This window comes from Helianthus annuus, chromosome 17 (assembly GCF_002127325.2).
Source record: "Helianthus annuus cultivar XRQ/B chromosome 17, HanXRQr2.0-SUNRISE, whole genome shotgun sequence".
NCBI lineage: Eukaryota > Viridiplantae > Streptophyta > Magnoliopsida > Asterales > Asteraceae > Helianthus > Helianthus annuus.
Window position 1 is genome coordinate 40,559,902 of NC_035449.2, and position 21,522 is coordinate 40,581,423.

Sequence of the window (21,522 nt, forward strand, 5' to 3'; positions counted from 1 at the left end):
TCATTGTCTGAATTTGAAAAGAATAATATAAATATGTCAAATAAAAAAAAGAGTTAATTACTATTTTCGTCCCTATGGTTTGTCAAAAATCACTATTTTAGTTCATTAGTTTAAAAATTGTGATTTCAGTCCCTGTGGTTTCACTTTCGTAACCATTTCAGTCCCTATGGTTTCACTTTCGTAACCATTTCAATCCATTTACTCTGTAAGTACAGGGACTGAAATTGTTACGAGGTGAACTGAAATGGTTACAAAAGTGAAACCACAAGGACTGAAATCACAATTTTTAAACTAATGGACTGAAATAGTGATTTTTGACAAACCACAGGGACGAAAACAGTAATTAACTCTAAAAAAATAATTAATATAATATAAAAGGTATTGCAAAAGCTTTTTGATTTATATACTTCGTTACAAAACTACACTTAATTGACGTAATATTTTTTAATATAAAAATCAGTTTTCTTTTAAAAACTCAACGATAATACTATATAATTATTTCAAATAGATCACTTTCAAAGTCACAGTCTCGTATTATTAGAAGTCGTATAAGAACAAACACACATAGTTGTACAAAATCATTGTTCTCATATACAAAAATTATAATGCAAAAAACAAATTATATAAGTTGTCAAAAACCAAAAATCTACTAGGATCTATCGATAACTTGATCATCCCGATCCTGTTCTTGTTTCATCATGAAAAGAAGTTGATGAGTTTGTAGGCGAGTCTCCGTTAGTTATAGCACCCGTGTCAACATCCTGGTTGCCGAAAATAGATGCAAACGAAAGCGGATTCGACGTTGAACTTTCCTTTTTTAGACCCTTTATTGTTCTCATCGCGTCTATTGTTCTTCTATATACATCTGAAGTTTCTACCTCAATTGATGTGGTGGTTATTGTATTTGCAGCATTATCTGGTTTGCTAGATGATTCTTCCACTACTTCAGCTTCTAAAGGGAAAAGGAGTTCAAGATTTTCCTCGCATTCATGGACCAATCTAGTAAGTGGTTCGGTTGTGAAAAAGGGTTGGCGAAGGGTAAGTTGTGTGAAATGTACGCGTAATAATCCTCCGGTTCGTTTGTCATACTTCTTCAAGATTTTTATAATCCCTGATGAGTAAAACCAACGGATGCAAGGATTACTCGCAGTGTTGGATACGGGAATTTCAGAGTATGTATGTATGCATAATCATTACAAAAAAAAAAAAAATGGTTATACAGAGATGTCAATTTCAACCCATTTACGAACGGGTTGATTTGGGTATGTTTTATTGCTAACAAATTAAACGGCTAAAATTTGCTTTTAGAAAAGGGTCGAACGGATAAAAAAGTTGCCCAATGTATATTTTTAAAGCATGTAATCTTCTAAGTTGTTTTATTTGAAAAACAAATTATTATTGAAACAACTTTTAATATAAAAAAAAAGTTAAAAGTTTTAAACAAAAAGCGTTATCCGTGCCGAAATTTCGCATTTTGACCGTTAACCCGCCCGACCCATTTATTTTACCACCTATACTTTAAACGATATTTTATAGCAGGTAATTGTTATTCTTGAAACATTTAAGGAAGCTATAGCATTTGAAATAGGAAAAATGTATTTGAAATAAATATTCTGAAGTTGAAAGTGGGGTAGGTACCTGCAAAGTTTAAGGAGCTATAGTTTTTGAGAAGCACCATCTCCCCATGGATAGTGACAAAGTCTTTGCGTATCGCCATCATCTCATCACTGTATTCACTTTCCGATGAAAAGTTTCCATCTCTCCAGCTTTTCTCCTTCACTCTCTCTATTCTTTCCTTTAACTCCTGATCAAATCAACGAGTTATGAAATAAACGTGATGCAGGCAGCAGAGTGATCAAGACATATATGATTCGGAATTCATCAAACTGAGTTGTAGGTAGACGACAGTTACGTATTCAATCTTCAAGAAAAACCAGTTAACCCACAAAATGCCAAAAATGAAAACCAGTTTGAGGAGCTTAAAAATGATCAGTATCAAAGTTTACAGGTTACATCTCGTCTCGTGATGAACAAAACGGTTTCCATATCCTTGAAGCTGTCACACATAATGGTTCTAGTATAAGGGCATTAATTACCTTTAAGAAATAAACCATGTATCCAGTAACATAACTAACGTATAGATGAGTATACTAAGTTAAGTTGCAAACACTTATCATTCGATAGGTTCTAAGCAGTCTACAGGGCACAGATCTTCTATTTTCTACTGGTTCAGACTTAATTAATGGTTCAGACCTCTACTGGTGGTTCAGACTTAAACAGTCCCCCTAACCCAAGTGTAAGAGAATAAATAAAATAAAATAAAAAAGAAAACCTTAAATCGGATGACGAATTCTTCCTCCTTGTCAACATAAAAATCATTAAACTTGTCAATTTCTTCTTCTAAAACCCTGACAAACCACTCCTGGAGTTCAGCCAAGTGGGGCGGCAAGGGAGGAAAGTTCCGATCAACGGCGGCATCGGCCGGCGGCGGAAGATGAGGGTGATCGTCGTCAGCGGGATTAGGGATGTGTTTAAGGAAGCTCTTGAGAAGTTTGTAACACAGGTATTTGTCCCTCCATTCAGGTAGGGTTTGTTCCAGATGAATGCCCAATTCTTTTCCGAATTTCATCTCTTTACACAGACATCAAGGGTTGGAAATAGATGATGATGATCATCATATCTGTCTGTGGATTTTCAGAATATTGGATTGGAGACGAATCAGAATAATAGGAATTGGAACAGAGGAATGAGAATGAGAAATCGTAATGGATGGAGGAATATTCTTCTTTTTCAAGTACCCACTGTTTCCTCTATGGATTGTTTTGGGAATCTATTGGCACACCGGGTGATCATCAAAAGTCCTCTATCCATTTATGTGGTAGAGGGCATCAGGGGTACAAACCAAACGTTCGATGAAGAGTTCGTAAATCATTTTGCGGGAAGTTTGTTTGTGTTTGTGCATTTACTAAACAAATGAACACGAACAAGAAATTTCGTTCGTTTAATTGAACGAACAAACATGAACATAGGTTGTGTTCGTTCGCTTATGTTCGTGAACGTTCGGTAGCGTGTTCGTTTGTGTTCGATACTTTATTAGTGTTTTTAGTTTTTATATTTAATTAAATACTTCAAATTCCGACAAATTAAATATCTGATAAGTGTCGATGTATTATATATTCTGTTCATGAACGATTGTTTGTGTTCGTTTGTTTCCATTTGTGTTAATGAACATTCGTTTGTGCTCATTTGTGTTCGTCAACGTTCGTTGCCTAAAATTAACAAACAAACACGAACAAGTTCATTTACTTAACAAACGAACACGAACATAAAATCTCGTTCGATAAGTGTTCGTAAACGGTTCGCGAACACATATATTTCTTAACAAACGAACACAGACAAGGTTTTGTTCGTGTTCGTTCGGTTCGTTTGCAGCCCTAGAGGGCATCATCTATATGAATTGAGAATGTAGAAAAGCTAGGGTTCTTCGTTTCTAAATTTGTGTCTTTTAGGTTTAGGATGCAATTATGATAAAATTGAACATGGGGTATTATTTAGGATCATGTTAGGATAGTTTGTTTTAATTTTTAGAATTTTTGGATATTGTTAGGTTTTAATATTGAATTATTAAGAATTATATATTTGAAAATTTCATAGTATAAAAATTGTAACTTTAATTAGTGTCATGAGCTATGACAATCAATTCCCCCCATACCTATCCGTTGCGGTTCGGGGTGTGACACTGGCCCTAAATCCTTTATTTCCCTTAGGAACCGGTAAAATACTCATAAACAAACATTTAAACCATTCCAAACAGTATTTACAACAAACAACTATCAAAATGCGGGTTTTTATACATAATATTATGTTGTCTTTCAGACACATAAATTCTCGGAACAAGTCTAGCCATGAATCAAGAAGAGACTAAAGATTAGCCATCTTGTCGAGACTACATCACCCATAAGCCTAAACCCTACAATTTAGGCCTAGTGTTTCTTCATTGGCGTCCACCGCTCTTACTACTACTTTTCATCTTTTTTCTCTTCGATTTCGGTCAAATGGCTAATGCAAACTAATTAGTCCCACCTTATGATTCGATAACCAAGTCCGCGGTTATAGGAACCACCCCGCACGGTCCCGACGCCCTTGACAGCGGTACGAACAAGTAGGACACGATACCCTCCATCATCTCGACAACACTACGCGCGCAAACCCTGACCCGTCCATCCAAAACATGGACCAAACTGCACAACTCTTATCATTGTTACTAGAAGGTGAAACACTCGCTTCCTGGCTCATGAAATAGCAAACAACAATAACCGCTCTGTACGCGCAGATGGTTGCTCAGACTCCACAAGGACCAACTGCGCGCACCTTAAGCTACGGTTCCCCACCTCCTTACCGCGCATTGACACACGTGTTGGCTGGTTACACAAGTGGGGATCGACTTCATCTTAGTGATAGGGATGCTCGCCATACCATAAATATTTCGCGCAGCGCATGTGCAAGAACACTAGTCTATAAGCGTCTGCAATAGCGAAATATTCTCGTTGAAGAATGAGACACGCACACCAAAGAAGTCGATGATTCTTACTACCCTACGTACGAATAAACTTATGATATCGCAATCAACACAAGCGTGTATCCTACCACCAAAGTTCATGGTAGCCATGCCGCTCACAGACCATGCCCCCGCACAGTTTATAATCCGTCAGTGGGACACGATTACAGTCAGGTCTACACGTCGGTAGCAACCGCAGAACAATAAAAATTTATACTAGGTATTGCGCTAGCACCATTAGAGAAGGTGAAACTCCCACCAAACATTGGAAAATTCACAGGCTTGTCATATTATTTAAAAAAAACAAATAATATATCAAAATAGTCATTAGAAAAGAAAAAAAAAACTAAAACAAATAGTCATTATTATTCAAAACTTTTAAATATCCATCGTCCAAAACGGACCTTCAAATAATAAGTGGGACCTTCAAATCAAAGGCCCATACTCCATAAATATAACCAACACGGCAACGCAAAAGCCCATACTTCATATCCTAAAAAAGATAATATTTTTGGTTCTAGATTTAACTCATTTAAGAGCCATACATTAGCTTCATATCTTAAAAAAGATAAAAATTTTAGTTCTAGATTTAAGAGCCATACATTAGGATATAAGTTCTAATTCATTTTATCTAGATTAGCCATACATTAGGATATAAGTTTTCTAATTCATTTTATTATCGTGTATTATAATGTATGTATTACAAGGGGTTGGTTCCGGTACAAACCATATTCATTCTACAAATCGTAAGAATAGATCCTAGCACTTAAAAAAAATAAATTAGCACATACTAAAACAATACATGCACAAAAGTAACACTTTTGAATTATATTAGCACATGAAAATTAATCAAGATAATTGATTTTAGCACATATGTAAAATGATATCAGCACTTTTTTTTATAAGCACATTAAAAACAAAAGAAAGATCCAAACAAAGAATTAATTGCTTGTTAGCATAATTATAAGGATTCAAGATAATTGATATTATTTAGTTTATCATTTTACCATTTCTCTATAATTAGTTGAATACCACATGATACTTTTTAAATGGTTCTTACAGTTTGTATATGAAATATGATTTGTATTTGATCCCATTCATGTATTACAATGCTTAAGTTAGACCCAAAATTTAAAAACCAAAGTATACACTTGCAAATAAAGTTAAGTATATATGAATACATGAAGAAAAGAGAACGTGGTAAACAATTTGCGTATAAGAAGGTAGAAAGTTGGTTCAGTTTGTATATTTTAGATAGGGGCGGACCTAGTGTAGGTCTAGGCGTAGCCCGGCCTACGGTTCAACTTTTTTCCGGTAGTGTAAATTTTTTTATTTTTTTTTTCGATTTTTATACTAAGGACACCCTAAACAACTACCTAAGGTGAAAATAGGTGAAGATGAAATGAAATCAAAATTTTCCATCGACGGAAACGGAAACGTTTCCGGTCGACCTCCAAAAAAATTGTTTAAGATGGAAAAGATAAAGTATAATAAATAATAATAGTGAGGAGCATTGGAAACATAAAAAGCAAAGCAAGTTGGGATGCCAGAAGTTATATCCAAGTCAATAGTCAAACTATTGCATTTAACCATTTACTCTATTTTTTCTTAGAGTCCAGTATTAATAAAACCACAAAATGTTGTAAGCAAATATTTACCAAGAAAAAAAAACAATTTACTTTAATTAATATCTAAACATTTAGTATATTTAATTTGTTACTGTAAACATTATATGTTTGTCTTTTTTTATTTCTTTGTTTATCCTTTTTATTAAGTATATTATGCCTAGTGGAGATAGATATGATCGGGTGGTTCCGCTACTGGCACGATGATACTCCGGTGGTCCGTCAGTTATCCAAATTTGCCGTTCAAAAAAAGTATTAGATTTACTTTTTTTTTTTTAATTTTTGATTCTTTTTGTTGTTGAATATATTTTTATTACAAATTATATCTATAAAACTTCTTAATAACATTTAAAGTTTTATAAAAATAATTTATAACCTTCTACTGTGTGTTTCATACACTCATTAGTAAAAAATGATAATCAATGTATATAGAAATAAAATTATATTCGGATCTTGCAAGTCAATAGTTTTTGTTCTCACATTTTATTAGAGAGTAACACTCTATTATAGAGTATGGATTATAAAGAAATAATTAACGATTTTATTTTCAAAAATAGTTTCGATATAAATATGTCTATACCTAACAATACATAATTTCAACCCGTGTAACACACAGATGTGTAATTATATATATTAAGACTCATTTTTACTAGCCGCTGAGGTCCCCTAAGGGCTCTTGAATTCTCAAGGGACAGACCCTGGTTAAAAAAAAAAAAAAAAAAAAAAAAACAAAACTAAGGGCCCATTTTTACTACCCGCACAGGCTTTTTAATTCTCAAGAACGACCACAAGTAAAAAAACTGAGGATCCCCCTCAATTTTTCTTCTAGGTCCGCCACTGATTTTAGAACACTAGTATTAATCCCCTGTAGATAAGATTGTGTCAAGCAGCACCAAGCCACATCGCTGCCGGTGACAATTAGCACCGAAACAGCTCATAAAACAAAAAAATATAAAAATGAAAAGAAATAAAAGTAGGCATAAAAGATGAAAAATATAAGGGATTAAAGTTGAAAGTGAAAAGTGTTGTGGTCAAATTGTAAAAGATAAAAAGTATAGGGGTTAAAAGTAAAAGCAAAAAAGAAAAAAAAGCCGCAAAGCATAACATATAACCATAAATGCATATGCAACTTGGTAGTTTATAACTTTATATATATATATAGGGAGAAGATCATGCGAGAACCACCTTTTATTGCGAGAACCGTGAGAACCAATGCGAACACAACCAAAAATGCCTAAAATAGTTAAAAATCACACAATTTTTTTTAATATTTTTTATATAAAAATCGCTACTTTTCGAAGCAAAAAAAATTTTTTTTTTTAAATTATTTTTTTTGCCACTAAAAGTAGCGATTTGAGCATAAAAAATATTAAAAAAAATTTAGATTTTTTTATATATTTTTTAGAATTTTTTAGGTTTTTTGGGGGTTTAGTTTTTAGCATTTTAGCTTGGGGGGTAGGTTTTTGGGGGGTGGGGGAGGGGGGTTTAGGTTTGTTGGGATTGAACACTGCCAAAGGAACAGATAATGAAAGCCAAAACTGGATCAGAGCAGTGGATCCAGAATAAGCTGATGTTTGGTTGCAAGTCTCTCCCCTTGAAAGTGGTTTCAACATCTGCTAACCTCCTATCTGCTGATCATGCAATCTGCTGACCTACAACTGTTGATCAAGTCAAAAGTCTGTTGAAGAACTAAAGCTCTGCTGCTCAATCTACTGCCTTGTTTCAAGCACTGCTGATCATGACAAGTACTGCTGGGTTCACAGCAGTGGAAGGATGCAGCAGCAGTTTATGATTGCTTTATGTATTAAAATGTAATATCAGTAGTTAGCATAGCAGTGTTTGTATAGATCAGAGGTTAGAGTTTGTTAGGAGGTTAGATGTCACTTTCATGGTGACGTCAGCTTAAATGCTCAGTGGTTTGCAAGTGCCTATAAATAGAACAGTACTCTGTACTGTTCTGTTTAGCTCATTCACCATCTTCTTCCTGCACGAACAAACACTGAGCTCGGGCTGAGGGGGAGTTTGCGAATCATACATGCATTGTAATCAAAGTTTGAAATAAATTTAATCTTTTGATTCTGTGTTGAAAATGTATGATTGAAAGCATTTCTTCTGTTTGATTGTGAAAAGTTTGTTCCATTTAATTTCCGCTGCACAACTCACTCATAATTCCATCTTAATTCAAACACAAATCACAAGCAATCCAAACTCAGATCCTAACAAGGTTTTTTTTTTTTTTTTTTTTTTTGGGGGGGGGGGGGGGTTAGGTTTTTTGGGGGGTTTTAGTTTTTAGCATTTAGCTTGGGGGAGGGTTAGCTGGGGGGGGGGGGTTAGCTGGGGGGGGGGGTTAGGTTTTTTTAGGTTTGTTTTAGCTATTTTAGGTTGTGTTCACATTGGTTCTCACAATAAATGGAGTTCTCGCATGAGCCCCTCCCTATATATATATACATGTGAGGTTCATTGAGTAACACTAAAAAAGTGGGGAACCGGGAAACACTCTTAAAAATTCAACTTAACATGTTAAAAAAATTTTGAAATTTTTTTCAGCGCTTTTCTTTATAAATACTTGTAGAAACATTTTTAATAAAAAATTAAAAACTAAAAATAAAAAAATAGTTAAAAAAGGCTAAAATTTTCTTTTTTTACAAAAATGATTTTTTATTAGAATAATTTCTAACCATTTTTATAAGGAAAAGCGTTCAAATTTTTTTTTAAAAAAATGATTTTTAACATGTTAAGTTAATTTTATAAGATATATTTTTTCTAACTGTTTTTAAATTTTTTTTTTGTATTTTTAGTTTTGGATTTTTTTTCATTAAAAATGCTTTTACATGTATTTACAAAGAAAAGCGCCGAAAACAATTTAAAATTTTTTTATTTTTAACATGTTAAGTTGAATTTTTAAGAGTGTTCCCCGACTTCCCATTTTTTGTAGTGTTCCCCAATTAACCATCCCATATATATATATATATATATATATATATATATATATATATATATATATATATATATATATATATATATATATATATATATATATATATATATAGAGAGAGAGAGAGAGAGAGAGGAAGGTTAACGTACATTACGGCTTAACGTACATCACGTACGACAGGTAATTACGCACGTTCATTTTAAAATCACGCACGTTATAACTCAAAAATCCAAAATCACGCATGTTGAAACACAATAATCATGCATATTGAAAACATTAATCACGCATGTTATATAACAAATCACGCACGTTGTTGTACGTGAAGTACGTTAAGCCGTAATATACGATATACTTTTTCTATATATATATATATATATATATATATATATATATATATATATATATATATATATATATATATATATATATACAGGGGAGGGTTATCTTGAGAACGCTAAATATTGCGAGAACCGTGAGAACGAATGAAAAAACCAATCAAAACCGAATTTTTTAATACAAACCTCATTGTAATTAAAATACAACATCAAAAAAGAATTTACAACATCAAATAATTCATTTCTCCTCTCAAAATCACTGTTACAAGATTTTTACATATGTGTAAATATAACAAATTTACACATGTGTAAATGACAAATTTATATATGTGTAAATTTTCTTTATTTACGAATTCACGTAAATTTAAACGTGTAAATTTAATTTCTAACATTGTATTTGAACAATAATGATAAGTGTAAAAATAAATTTTTAATTTGAATTGTTTTTTACCAAGTTCTTGTGGTTTTTTCATTTGTTCTCACGGTTCTCGCGATATTTAGCGTTCTCATTTAAACCCTCCCATATATATATATATAGGGGAGGGTTTAAATGAGAACGCTAAATATTGTGAGAACCGTGAGAACAAATAAAAAAACCATGAGAACTTGGTCAAAAACAATTCAAATTCAATTTTTTTTTTCTACACTTATCATTATTATTCGAATACAATGTTAGAAGTTCAATTTACACGTTTAAATTTACGTGAATTCGTAAATAAAGAAAATTTACACATGTGTAAGTTTGCCATTTACACATGTGTAAATCTGTTATATTTACACATGTGTAAAAAATCTAAAAAGAGTGATTTTGAAAGGAGAAATGAATTATTTGATGTTATAAATTCTTGTTTTGAAGATGTATCTTAATTACAATGAGGTTTGTATTAAAAAAAAATGGTTTTGATTGCTTTTTTCATTCGTTCTCACGGTTCTCGCAATATTTAGCGTTCTCAAGATAACCCTCCCCTATATATATATATATATATATATGGTTCGGCTACAAAGTCCAAATTTCCTAAAAAGTGTAAAAAAGTCATAAAACACTATAGTTTCAGTCATAAAACACATCTAAAACCCGCAGATAATAGAGTGAAAATTACTAAAACATCATATTCAAACTTTAATAGTCCATAAAAACTTCAAACACACCATCGTAGATCTATAAATATAAAACACAACATGCTAATCAACATAAAAAACACAGTAATGTTTGTCATTCCATAATCAAAGCCTTATCATCCAAACACAACACAAAACCTACATATATGATGTTTTAGTAATCTTCATTATGTTAATTGTAGGTTTTTGGTGTGTTTTATGGTTGAAATTATGGTGTTTTATTACTTTTTACACTTTTTAGGAAATTTGGACTTTGTATCCAACTCCTAGCCATATATATATAGGGTCAAGATATACTAGGAATATAGTTTTTTGTTAGGAAAGTTAGGAAACAATCATATCCATTAGATCTAAAATAAATGGCTAAGATTAAATGGGTGGAATTCAATAAAAAAAATGAGGCTTATGGGTTTGCTTAAGGGTATTCTAATCCATCCAAGCAAATAGTTTATCTCTCATCCAATCCCCCGTGTTTTTAAAACGTTAATAACTCTTTAACACGACATTATTTTTTTATAAAAATTGTACCATTAAAACGAACGTTTTTAATCTTTAAAACCGACTATACTATTGCTATACTTTTGAAAAAAAATTGGAAACCTAGATGCGTAAAACGCAATGAACAAAAAACAAAATTGATTTTTTTTTCTAAAACGTAATGGACAAAAAACACAAAAGAAAGTGTTCTTTCTAAAATGCAATAGACAAAAAACACAAAATAAAGGGTTTTTTATTTCTAAAATGCAATGGATTAAAAATAGAGTTAAACTTCGGTTTTGCTCCCTGTGGTTTGGTCGTTTGAACGGTTTTACGCTAATCATTTAAAAATTGCACTTCCTACATTTGAAGGGAGCCAATGTTTTTGGTCAAAGCCTCGTCTATGTATGATATTACTTTTGGTAAACAGTGTTCAGTGTTTTCAAGATATTCAAATTCTTAAACCTGAGCATAGTTACGATAGACATTTTTAACCTTTTAAAGCTTTTAATACCTCAAGCTTGGTTTTTAAAAAGATACCCTATGAATGAGGCGTTGGCTTGGTTTTAAAAAGCGAGAGGCACACAAAAGTGCCGAGGTATAAAACTGAGGTGCAAAGCGCAAAAGCGGCGGACTTTTCGTATCCAAGGCGCAAGGTGATTATATAAAAAAATTATATATCCCATGGGTTTTTAGCATCCCTTGTCCAGGTGATAGCTATAATAAGGTTTATATATGATTTTACCTAACCTACATGTACAAGCCAAAAAACCTATCGTTCAACACTTTAGTGCATAAAAACACCCAAAATACACAAGTTGCACACTCGGACCCAAAATAAAACCAAAAATTGCACTTTTCTTGCTTTTGGTAGAAAAAGCGTGCCTCAAAAATAACTTTGTGTTCATTGTTTGTGGTTTCTTTTTGAGGGAGTGCTACTTAATAAGTTTGTAGTTTTTATACAAAAAGTCTTGGGCACGGCAAGCTCATCTCTCGGCTCAACTAAAATTAAGACTTCAGGTTCAAGTTATAATCAGACTTGGCTGGTCAAATCATGTTGAAGCAGCTTCCAAATTCTAACCTGCTCTAGCTAGCTTTCTTCCTTTTGCCCATATGCATAGATATTTGTTTCTATTATGAATCAACAGCCATAGCTATTGATAGCTAATATCGGACGATAGCGACAAGCTAGGTACCTATACGTTGTTTTATATGTATGCTTAATAAAAAAACCTAAAATCCCGCTATTCCCATTAAAACAGAAAAAGAAAACCCTAAAATCCCGCTATAGAGGCGCTAAAATCAAATAGCGAAACATGTGTGCTAGGGGTGTAAACAAGCAGGGCCAAGCCTGAGCCCGACTAGGCTCGAGCTCGGCTCGGTTCGAGCCTACTTCTTTGAGCTCGAGCTTGAGCTCGGCTTGTGAGTAAAACCCAAAGCTCGAGCTCAGCTCGAGATATTTCGAGAACAACCTCAAACGAGCTAAAAGCTCGGCTCAGGCTCGGCTCATCAATGTTATCAGCATTATTATTATATTATATGTAAAAAAACTAAAATTTTGTTTGGGCTCGTTTAGGCTCGCGAGCCTAAACGAGCTTTGTATTTCAAGCTCGAGCTCGGGCTCGTTAAGGCTCGGCTCGTTCGAGCTTTTAACCGAGCCGATCACGAGTAGCTCTCGAGCCTCTGGGCTTGTTTACACCTCTATGTGCTACGCTACGCTATTCGCTATAGCGCTCGCTATGAGCACCATTATTAACTATGTCAACAGCTAAGCAAAATTTGCTCATTTCATCACAGTAACCACCATTTAAAATTTATTAAATACTGAGATCGAAGTTAGCCAGATCAACAACATAATGCTGACAGCTTCAATCTCAAAACTGAACATTCTTCAATCTCAAAACTGAACACACCCAACTTGGTAGGGAATGCGGGACAAAAAAAATACTTACACTGCCTGTCTCGCTTTAATGTCTTGAAGCCGAAGGGTTACGGCTCTCTTATGGGCATCCAACCCCTCGACCTCAGCCATTGTTGCCACATGTGGCCCCAGCTTTGCAAGCCCTTCTTCTGTCAAAGACTGGATGGTTATGTACTTCAAGAAAGAGTCTAGTGACACCCCACTGTACATGCGTGCATACCCATAAGTCGGAAGCACGTGGTTAGTCCCGCTAGCATAGTCTCCCACACTCTCAGGGGTCCACTGCCCTACAAATACAGACCCTGCCAAACAAAATAGTCAAAGACGCTTTATGGTAGCTACTATAAATTAAAGTACACGAAAGGTCCCTGTGGTTTACCAAAATTTTGGATTTGGTCCCTAGCTTTTCAAAAGTACACAAATGGTCCCTGTGGTTTACCAAAACTTTGGATTTGGTCCCTAGCTTTTCAAAAGTACACAGATGGTCCTTGTGGTTTACCAAAACTTTGGATTCGGTCCTTAGCTTTTCAAAAGTACACAGATGGTCCCTGTGGTTTGCACTCTGTAAAACATTTAGTCCATAGCCAACAAATCTGAAGGTTTCAGCAAGTCGAAGGACTAAATGTGTTACAGAGTGCAAACCACAAGGACCATCCATGTACTTTTGGAAAGCTAGGGACCAATTCCAAAATTTTGGTAAACCACAAAGACCATTACATGGGGCGTTATTTTACAAAATTTTTGAAAAAAAAGGGTTCCGGCGTTTTATTCAAAACGCCCAAACAACAACTTGGATGGATATGAGAACTTTGACTGACCAATGGAAAGGGACCAAGTGGCCTGACAACTCCACTTTTGCATGTGATTGTGTACGCCACTTTTGGTTTCTTTTTTTTTTTTTTTAATGATTGAATGGGGGTTATTGGCATAATGCCCCACTACGTCACTTTTGCTATAATGCCCCAACGCTGACTAGGATGCCACGTGTCGGATAATGCCCTATGGTGAGGGCATTATGTTTGTTCACCACTACACATGGTCTAAGAATGTGGGTTACACCAGCTTTCTTCGCACAATATAGTACCTCCTACATGATGTCATGCAGCACTTTTTAATTAAATTAAATAACCAATATTCAAATAACTATCTCATTCAGGTTAAAGCAAATACCTTGCAGATGCTTCCGTCACTAGAAGGAGGAGTTGCAAGCACTATCGTTTTACATCCAGCAATCTGAGCTGGCTGATGTACACAGTAAACTAAGGTCAGCTTACACTACCTAGCTTGGATATAATGAGGTGGCAAGATGGGCGGCCCGGTAACAGGTCGAACTGGGTCGGGTTGAAACAAGTCACTTTTTTTCGAGTAGTGTTGACCCGCAAACACTTTTTGTCCATTTCTTTAGATTTTTATAACCAAAAAAGTCATTAATCGATGAAAGTTGTATATATCATAGTTATTAATAGCGCTCATAAGGAGCACTATAGCGAATAGCGTAGCGTAGCACTCATGTGTCGCTATTTAATTTTAGCGCCTCCGTATCAGGCAAATAGTGGGATTTTAGTTTTTTTTGCATTGATATAAATAGCGGGATTGTATAGGTGTAAAATAGCAGGATTTTAGGTTTTTGTTAAACATACATATAAAATGTTTCTAAATTTTTCTCCTAGTGTGTCGCTAAACATAAAATAGCGCCTGCTATTTCATCGCTATCGCTATGTAGCGTATAGCCTATAGGTAGCTTGTCGCTATCATCCGCGATTCGCTATCAATAGCTATGATATCAAACAAAAACTTTGGGTGACCTTCAACATGTTTTACTCGTTTTTTTCTTTTAGCAAAACTGTTTGATTTAATAAAACACAACTCAAATCAACCCTTTCATAAGTAATCGAGTCAAAATTGCCACATAGATATATATGATGATCAAGATATAACTTTTTTCATACAACAGCAAGCATAAGAGCTGTTGATGGTAGAACTGCAGTGCCTCCTGGAACATAAAGACCAACAGAAGCAATGCTCCTTGCCACTCGTTTGCATCTCACACCCTGAAAAACTCGAAAACAAATAATACTAAGGGGTTGTGTGTTTAGCTCTTAATGAGGCTCTTAATGGTTCAGACCTCTTACTGATTCAGCACTTAATGGTTCAGACTGTTTGTTTCGCAAGAGATGTCTGAATGGTTCAGACATTTGCCTCTGAATGGTTAAGTTTTATACTGAGTCTGAATGGTTAAGACATCTAATCTGAATTGGTCAGACATTTGCCTCTGAACGGTTAAGCATTATACTGGCTCTTAATGGTTCAGACCTCTTACTGGTTCAGCACTTAATGGTTCAGACCTCTTACTGATTCAGCACTTAACCATTCAGAAGTTGCCAAACAGCCCCTAACTCAAAAGTTCAAGAATAAGTGAACAACAAAATTGGCGCAATTTATACAACTAAGGGGGTGTTTGGGGTTGAGTTTTGAAAATAGATTATGCGTTTTGAATAATCAGAATCAGATAATTAGCTGTGACAAAACGTGCTGCAGAAAGATAGTGTTTGGATTTGATTATGTTGTTTGATATCACAATAATCAGATAATCAACATTGTTTGGATTTGATTATGTTGTTTGATATCACAATAATCAGATAATCAACTATTTGAGTGTTTGGCAAGTATATATATTTCAAAAAAATAAATAAGTAAAAACGTAAAAAATCAGTTTTTGGATTATCACGTTTTCCTGCAGCAAGGGGTGACCTACTTATGGATTATCACGTTTTGAACTCTACAAAACGTAAAAAAATCACTTTTTATTAATTTTTTACCAAACACTCAAAATAGATTTTTTACGATTTCAAAACACAATAATCAAATAATCAGGTTGAAAACGCAATCCCAAACACCCCCTAAGTAACATACTTTCATATTCTCCACAACTTTCTCAATTGGCTTTTGTGCAGCATGAAATGCAAAGATGTTGTTGTATGCCACATCAAATGATTCACGAACAGCTTCATCAAGCTGAAATAGGGTTAGACTTTAGATATAAGTTTTTATGTTTAGAAGTTAGATTGCTTTCAAGACACCTGATCATTATAACAAACCGGTTGAGTAAAATGCTGTTTTTGTCCCTGAGGTTTGGCCAGTTTTGCGACTTTTGTCCAAAGGTTTGTTTTTTTTGCATTTGGATCCAAAAGATTTGAAATATTGCCATTTTCATCCGGCTCCTTAACTCCACCCATTTTTCTCCATTAAGTCAGGAGTATTTGTGTCTTTTTTGTTAACTTGAAGGGCAATTTGGTCTTTTTCAGGGGTATTCAGTCTTTTTACATAAAGTGAAAAGGACCGAATTGCTCTTTAAGTTAGCAAAAAATACGGAAATACCCCTAACCAATGTTGCAGAAATCGGCCTAGGCGGCCGATTAATCGGCGCCTAGGCGCTAGTCGGTGGGTTACTGCCTAAATTTAAGCTAGTCGGTCAAAATCGGTTATGGACAAAATCGGTCAAAGTCGGTAAAAGTCAGACAAAATTGGTAAAAGTCGGTCAAAATCGGACTAATCGGGCCCATGTTTTTTGACCCAATAAACCCAATTTTTGAAACCTGGCCCATGGTTTAAAGCCCAAATTTTAGTTATAAACCTATTATAACATTTAAGTTTAGGTATTTTAACATTTAACCCCCTCTATCTTTCACTAGTTTACATATGGTTCCTAAACTTTTAAATTTATTAATAAAAAGTATAAAGTTATCTCCTAAACTTATAAATTTATTAATAAAAAGTATAAAGTTATCTATATATATAAAAAAATTGTAAAATTATACTTAAAAAGTCCAATCCGATTAATCCGGATTAATCCCTAAGCGGTACCTCACCGTCCGACTAGCGCCTAATGCCTTCTACAACATTGCCCCTGACTTAACGGAGATAAATGGATGGAGTTAACGAGCCGGATGAAAATGACAAGATTTCAAACCTATTGGATCCAGATGCGAAAAAACAAAGCTTTGGACGAAAGTCGCAAAACTGGCCAAACCTTAGGGATGAAAACGGCATTATACTCTAAACGGTTGTAGGCTAAGAGATTATATTAGGAAAAGTGCATGCATTGATGTATCTATACAAGTACCTCTGGATCTGGAAGTTCATTCACATTTTCGATAATATTTTCTAGTTGCACTTTGTCGAAGCGTGAAGTATATCTGCAAAGGGACATGCAAAATATCATTTGTGCAGCAAAGTAGTGAATACTGATGGTCTCATCGATATCAACTTTGGTTCTTCATTAATTAAGATGGGTACAGAAAAAAAAGTAAAAAAAAAAGAAGCACAAACTCTTTAACAGCATTGTCGCCTCTAACGCGAACATCATCAACAATGGGCTGGACCTGAGATAGAACAATTGTCCGTTTAACCATGTTACTAACAATCTTATAAGTATAGAGCAACTAACTCACCACACTGAAAATTGAAGTGAAATCTATTCGCGGTCGAGCTTTAAGACTTTCAACCTCCCTGTGTGTGAGATCAGATAACTTATACGACTTCATTGCACATGTAACAGTATTAGAAAGAAGCTCTGCAACAAAACCAAGGCAGGAACATTAAAACCGATTCACATTAACACTTAGCATTTAACAGAAATTACAGAATCTTTGTCAGGGGTGTTCAGAATTCAATTCGGATTCTTTTTCGAAACTCAACTCAATTCGATTATCAAGAATTTGAATTTGATTCAATTTGAATTCAAGTCCAGTGAATCGAATACGAATTTAAAATTTTATTTTCGATTCGATTGGAAATTCGATTTAAATTATACATATTTATTTCTTATATTTATATACAACACACATAAAATTTAAAATTGGACTACATACTAAACTAATCTATAAATTCAATCTAAGTGCTAAAATAGCCAAGTACCAAGCCCAAATAATTCATAACAAATTTACATATTTTAAATGAATTTGAATCAAACCGAGTTCTATTCGAATTCTGAGTTTTTAATCGAATATGAATCGAATTCGAATTGAAGTTTTAATTCGAAGATGAATTTGAATCGAATTGGCCAACAAATTTTTAATCGAAATCGAAGAAAGTTGATAAGCACGCTAAAGCTTGTGCAGATAACCAACATGTTTTTGTCCCTTTTGCCTTTGACACATTTGGCTCCCTAGCGCCAGAAGCTATCCAATTCCTGACAAGGGTCCAACGGGTCATCCACAACAATTGCTCAGCCTCAGGGGGACGGGGTTTTGTCTTTGGTAGATTAGGGTTTGCAATTTAGAAACAGGTGGCGGTGCAGCTGGTTGCCCGTCTACCTTCTGTTTTGATGTAACTTGGCAAGTATGAATGAAATAACAATAGATTATTAAAAAAAATTACTGAAAAAAAAAATTTATTCGAATAATTCGAAAATCCGTTATTCAATTCGATGAACACCCCTAATTCGTGGTAGTAATGTGTGTCAGTTATACCTCGTATAAATCCTCTCCGAGTGTTGAATAATAACTTGCTGTAAATAAGCAGAAGCAAAGGGAACATGATTCAGGTTAATATATCATATATGTAAAGAGTATAATACACACATATTATACATAGGGTAAAGTTCTTGTACAAATAATCTTAACATACTAAACATACAAATTGAAGGAAAACTCAAAAAGACAAGGTGACATTTTTGTAATTATTCAATAACTATCAAAGTTACTTTACAAATATACCTAAAAAAACCTAACCACTCCCCCCACCCCCAAAAAAAACCTAACCCCCCCCCCCACCCCCAAAAACCTAAAAAAACCTAACCCCCCCCCCCCACCCCCCAAAAACCTAAAAAAAACCTAACCCCCCCCCCCCCCCACCCCCCAAAAACCTAAAAAAAACCTAACCCCCCCCCCCAAAAAAAAAAAACCTAAAAAAAACCTAACCCCCCCCCCCCCCCCCCAAAAAAAAAAACCTAAAAAAAACCTAACCCCCCCCCCCCCACCCAAGCTAAAATGCTAAAAACTAAACCCCCCAAAAAATCTAAAAAAAAAAAAAAACACACAAATTATTTTATTTTTTTAACATTTTTTATTAAAAAATCGCTACTTTTAGTAGCAGCCAAAAAAAAAATTTTTTTTTTTTGCTAACGAAATGTAGCGATTTTTTTAATAAAAAATGTTAAAAAAAAAAATTTGTGTTTTTTTAGGTATTTTTGGTTGTAACTTTGATAGTTGGTGGTAATTACAAAAATGTCACCTTGTCTTTTTGGGTTTTCTTTCAATTTGTATGTTTAGTATGTTAAGATTATTTGTATTTGATCTTTTGTCATTATACATATTCTGTTGATAACACATCAAGGAAAAGTGATAGGCACAAACATGAGAGACACTACAAAGAGAATTGGACCTTGATGAAACAGCTCTGAAGGGGCCAATTGTTGACCGGCGTAAACAACAAAAACTAGACAGACCAGAGCTCTGACCGAAAACCAGTGGACTGTATGCTATAATTGACATTGACATTATAAACAACTAGAATATGCTGACGACTGAGACTGACGGAGAGAATCCTGATATCTACGAAAAAGAAAACTCAAAATCACAAACCCTAGATTCAACAAAAATGCATAAAAACATTAAATCAACAACAAAACATACGTTTCCTAGACTTCAATTGGACAACTACTAATTCATAAATCCTAACTATATAAGACGGATCACAAACAAAACCTAACAACTGTAAATGGTATGAATATGAAATATGAAATTGTATTGATTAAGTCTGTCATAACTTGCTACTCGCTAGTCGGCCGGTTTGGTGAGGACTAGCAACTACTCGGAATTAATCGGATCGAAATTTTATATGTATATTTTATTACTTTTTATAAATATGTATATATATACTCACACATCCTTATCAATATAATTCTTAAAATGGTAAAAGTAGTTCAAAATTCAACCCAAGCTTACATATACTTAAAATTCAAACATTAACATATTAATTCAAAAACTTTAAAGATCAAATACTTCAAATGTGATATGTGCTCTAGTCACGTTCAGAAGCATATTACTTCTTATTTTTATTTGTTAGTTAGTTTCCTATTTTTATGTTTTTATTGTTTAGTGTTTCCTTCAATTAAGGTAGATAGTGGGTGGAAAGGTATTCCCATGACCATATCCACGTACTCTGGTGCATGCATTTTGTAAATCTATTTAAGTAGTGTTTTTCCATGAATGAAATTATGAATGAAAAATATTACTAAGTCTTAAATTCTCTCTAAATTTTATCTAGTTCCGTCTTGTTTCTTTTGAGTTTAATCCACTCAACGGATTATTTATCACAAATCCGATTGGTACATATCAAAATGTACTTAAAAATTATAACTTAACTACAAGTCTATATCAATCGCATTAGTTCAGAATTCAGATTTGTTATAAAGTATAAACTACTAAACTAGAACTTAAAAATTATAATCAACTAATCTGATTATACAGTAGTACTTAACTTAAGCTGTTAAGCATAAGAAATCAACATCAGGGCAGGGTACTACAGTGTAAATAATAAACTATAAAGTAACCTGCATTGAAAAAATCTAATATAATAAACTATTATAAACTAACATGAAGGTTATCACCGGAGGAAAAAGGAGCCGTTATATGGCTGATGTTGAGGCAGCGAGGACTGGACGGAGGAAGAAGCAGCCGAAGTAGGGCAGCGCCACCGGAGGAGGATCGCCGGAGGAGGGATATGTAGCGGCTGATTTGCTGGAGTCTGGAGGAGGAGGCAGCATATGACGTAATGAAATTGGGGTAGGGAGAGAAAAATGGGCTAAAAGTTTTTAATTGGGCCAATTTCATAAGGTTTTTTTGGTGGGCCGAGTAGGGGCGAGTTGCCCGATTTGGGCCGACTAGGAGCGACTAGCTCCGGCTTAGATCGATTAGCGAGTAATTGACTGGTTAGTGAAAATTTACTCAGTAGAGGTCTGATTTCCGATTAATCGGCGACGCAATTTTTGCAACAATGGTCATAACAAGAAAATGATCCCTCTGTATGTAGGGAGGAAGAGGAACCAAAAAGAAATAACTAATTACATGTGGGTACACCCAGTGTTGTAAAAATCGCGACTAGTCGGCAATTAATCGCTAGTCGGCAATTAATCGCTAGTCGGCCAATAACTGAGTAATTTTTCGTTAACCAGTCCATTAATCGCTAGTTGGACCTAGTCGGACAAGCCAAAAATCGGCGATTCCGATCAGATTCCGGCAAAAAACTGTATATTCCTGGCAAAACCTCTAAATTCAGGTCAGTTTCCAATCAAACCATGTGAATTCCAACAATTAATCTTCTATACTTAAAAAATGAGTTGAGTAAGAGTTAAAAACCTAGCTACTTAAAATATTTACCTATAAAAATGTGTATATGTATACATAAAACTGAAAATTACATATAAAAAAACCCGATCCGATTAATCCCGAGTAGTCGCTAGTCCCCACCTCACCGGCCGAGTAGTGACTAATGAGTTCTCCAACCTTGGGTACACTTATAATTGCATAAGGACATCTAGAATTACATGT

At 34.4% G+C, this 21,522-nt stretch overlaps 2 protein-coding genes across 8 annotated transcripts; both read right to left on the minus strand.

The window, feature by feature from the left end:
* Positions 1 to 509: 509 nt before the first annotated feature.
* LOC118489255 (SPX domain-containing protein 4-like) lies at positions 510 to 2,854 on the minus strand. Its single transcript, XM_035986985.1, has 3 exons — positions 2,333 to 2,854; positions 1,639 to 1,804; positions 510 to 1,111 (listed from the first exon to the last, which is right to left on the minus strand). Exons 1-3 carry the CDS (start codon positions 2,627 to 2,629, stop codon positions 672 to 674), a joined length of 903 nt encoding a protein of 300 aa, XP_035842878.1. The 5' UTR covers positions 2,630 to 2,854; the 3' UTR covers positions 510 to 671.
* A 9,952-nt stretch (positions 2,855 to 12,806) lies between these two features.
* On the minus strand, positions 12,807 to 20,752 carry LOC110922560 (histidinol dehydrogenase, chloroplastic). Of its 7 annotated transcripts, none has more exons than XM_035986987.1 (11): positions 20,583 to 20,720; positions 19,355 to 19,524; positions 18,442 to 18,479; positions 17,422 to 17,543; positions 17,300 to 17,352; positions 17,094 to 17,166; positions 15,884 to 15,985; positions 14,920 to 15,021; positions 14,141 to 14,212; positions 13,789 to 14,057; positions 12,807 to 13,272 (listed from the first exon to the last, which is right to left on the minus strand). In XM_035986987.1, exons 2-10 carry the CDS (start codon positions 19,468 to 19,470, stop codon positions 13,923 to 13,925), a joined length of 813 nt encoding a protein of 270 aa, XP_035842880.1. In that variant the 5' UTR covers positions 19,471 to 19,524; positions 20,583 to 20,720; the 3' UTR covers positions 12,807 to 13,272; positions 13,789 to 13,922. The 7 variants fall into 7 exon arrangements, with proteins under 7 accessions (XP_035842880.1, XP_035842879.1, XP_035842884.1 ...); XM_035986986.1 differs by having other exon boundaries at positions 20,569 to 20,717; XM_035986991.1 differs by lacking the exon at positions 19,355 to 19,524 and having other exon boundaries at positions 20,583 to 20,752.
* Positions 20,753 to 21,522: the final 770 nt, after the last annotated feature.

Coding starts and splice junctions, on each gene's coding strand:
- LOC118489255 (XM_035986985.1), bottom strand. CDS start 2,629: ATGAAATTCGGAAAAGAATTGGGCATTCATCTGGAACAAACCCTACCT. Junction 1,805..2,332: donor AATTCGTCATCCGATTTAAG/GTTTTCTTTTTT, acceptor TGATTTGATCAG/GAGTTAAAGGAAAGAATAGA. Junction 1,112..1,638: donor TAGCTCCTTAAACTTTGCAG/GTACCTACCCCA, acceptor TTTACTCATCAG/GGATTATAAAAATCTTGAAG.
- LOC110922560 (XM_035986987.1), bottom strand. CDS start 19,470: ATGTCAATGTCAATTATAGCATACAGTCCACTGGTTTTCGGTCAGAGC. Junction 17,544..18,441: donor TCGGAGAGGATTTATACGAG/GTATAACTGACA, acceptor GTTTTGTTGCAG/AGCTTCTTTCTAATACTGTT. Junction 14,213..14,919: donor CAGCTCTTATGCTTGCTGTT/GTATGAAAAAAG, acceptor TGTGTACATCAG/CCAGCTCAGATTGCTGGATG.